Source organism: Physeter macrocephalus, chromosome 20 (genome assembly GCF_002837175.3).
Source record: "Physeter macrocephalus isolate SW-GA chromosome 20, ASM283717v5, whole genome shotgun sequence".
NCBI lineage: Eukaryota > Metazoa > Chordata > Mammalia > Artiodactyla > Physeteridae > Physeter > Physeter macrocephalus.
The window spans coordinates 29,033,269-29,035,015 of record NC_041233.1 but is presented as its reverse complement, the minus strand read 5'-3'; the positions used below and the strand labels follow the sequence as shown (position 1 = coordinate 29,035,015).

The window sequence follows — 1,747 nt, the reverse complement described above, 5'->3', positions numbered from 1 at the left end:
AAAAAAAAAAAAAAAAAAAAAAAAATATAACTGAAGAGGCTAATTTTTTTAACCTGCCTCACCTGGTCAGTGGATGTTTTGATAACATGAAGATCAGGTGTAACAGTGAGAGGATTTATTTATTTACTTACTTATTTATTTTTTAATATCTTTATTGGAGTATAATTGCTTTACAATGGTGTGTTAGTTTCTGCTTTATGACATAGTGAATCAGCTATACATATACATATATCCCCATAGCTCCTCCCTCTTGAGCCTCCCTCTCACCCTCCCTATCCCACCTCTCTAGGTCCTCACAAAGCACCGAGCTGATCTCCCTGTGCTGTGCAACATCTTCCCCACTAGCTATGCATTTCACATTTGGTAGTGTATATATGTCAATGCTACTCTCACAGTGAGAGGATTTAAATGCGAGCCATCTGAGTCCCCTAGACTGATTCAGCCCAGAGTGTGGTCCACACACCAATGCCGTTCAGGCAGCATTTACTTTCTGGGTCCCAGGCTGCTAACAGGCAGTTCCCCAGCAGGCTGCTTTGAGTAGCACTGATTTAGAATGGGCTTTGCTAGCAAGGCCTAGTGACGAGAAGTGGATCTGCAGGGCTCTGTACTAAAGAACTGAACCGCAGAGTCTCTGTGAAGGTCAAGGGTTTTCTGCTGTCTCCTGATGAAGAATAAATGTTTTGAAGAGCACTGATTTTTCCCCCTGGTTTATAACCATTCTTTTGAAAATATACTCTCTGGTCTTTAACGTATTTTGGCTTCTTGTTTTAGATTGTGTTTTGTTTGTTTCTAGATACAAATTTCATTTTGTTGTTTAGGCTTTTCATGATGGTGCCACTGTTAGTCTTTATTGTCTTAGGTAAATAACAAAGTGCTTTATAAACAACACTTAGTTGTACATGATTGAATTGATGCTCAAAACATCCCCATGACATCAAGATGGCAAGAGCTTGATACTGTCATCCACAGTTCACAGATAAGGACAATGAGTGTCAACTAGTACCTGTCAGAGTTAGGACTATAGGGTAACTAACTAGATCTTTCATGCTTTTCAAAAGTTCCTAGGTTTCTCTTTTTTTCCCCCCTCAAAAAAAAAATTTTTTTAAGAGCATATCTATTTGTTCTGCTTTAACTTATAATACGAGAACAAATTTTCTCAACTGCCTCAAATTCATTTTGGAATGAGGCAAAGTAATCATTGTCTGTGTAAGTCCATAATCTTTGTTTCCTTCCAGACGTCACTATCCAGAACAGCGAGCTCATGACCGGCAGCATGGACAAAGGAACGCTGGGATCGGGATCCAAGAACAATATTTTTTACATTTTGCTGCGAGACTGGGGGCAGAACGAAGCTGCCGATGCGATGTCACGGCTCGCCAGGCTGGCCCCCGTCTACCTGTGTGAGTATCTCAGCATCCTCATTTTATTGCTAGAAGTTATTGGTATTTCAGGGGTTTCTTTTACTGTTTCATCCCCCTGCCCCACACACATACACACACACACAAAGAAAAGGATACTTATTCCAGGCTAAACTATTTATGCTTTTCTTAATGAAATTAACTTGATACTGACTAGTTTGGCTGCAGATTTGAATTTGCTTTTCAGTTCTCTTCTCAAAAGCTACAGTAGGACTTCCCTGGTGGTGCAGTGGTTGAGAGTCCGCCTGCCGATGCAGGGGACACGGGTTCGTGCCCCGGTCCGGGAAGATCCCACATGCCGCGGAGCGGCTGGGCCCGTGAGCCATGGC

At 41.9% G+C, this 1,747-nt stretch overlaps 1 protein-coding gene across 1 annotated transcript in view; it reads left to right on the top strand.

Moving 5' to 3' along the window:
• The window catches only part of POLR3A (RNA polymerase III subunit A), a 68,132-nt gene that overhangs the window by 18,645 nt on the left and 47,740 nt on the right, over positions 1 to 1,747 (top strand). Inside the window, exon 15 of the mRNA XM_055080891.1 lies at positions 1,236 to 1,400. Within this exon, the coding sequence (XP_054936866.1) occupies positions 1,236 to 1,400 (165 nt within the window). The remainder of the gene's footprint in view (positions 1 to 1,235; positions 1,401 to 1,747) is intronic.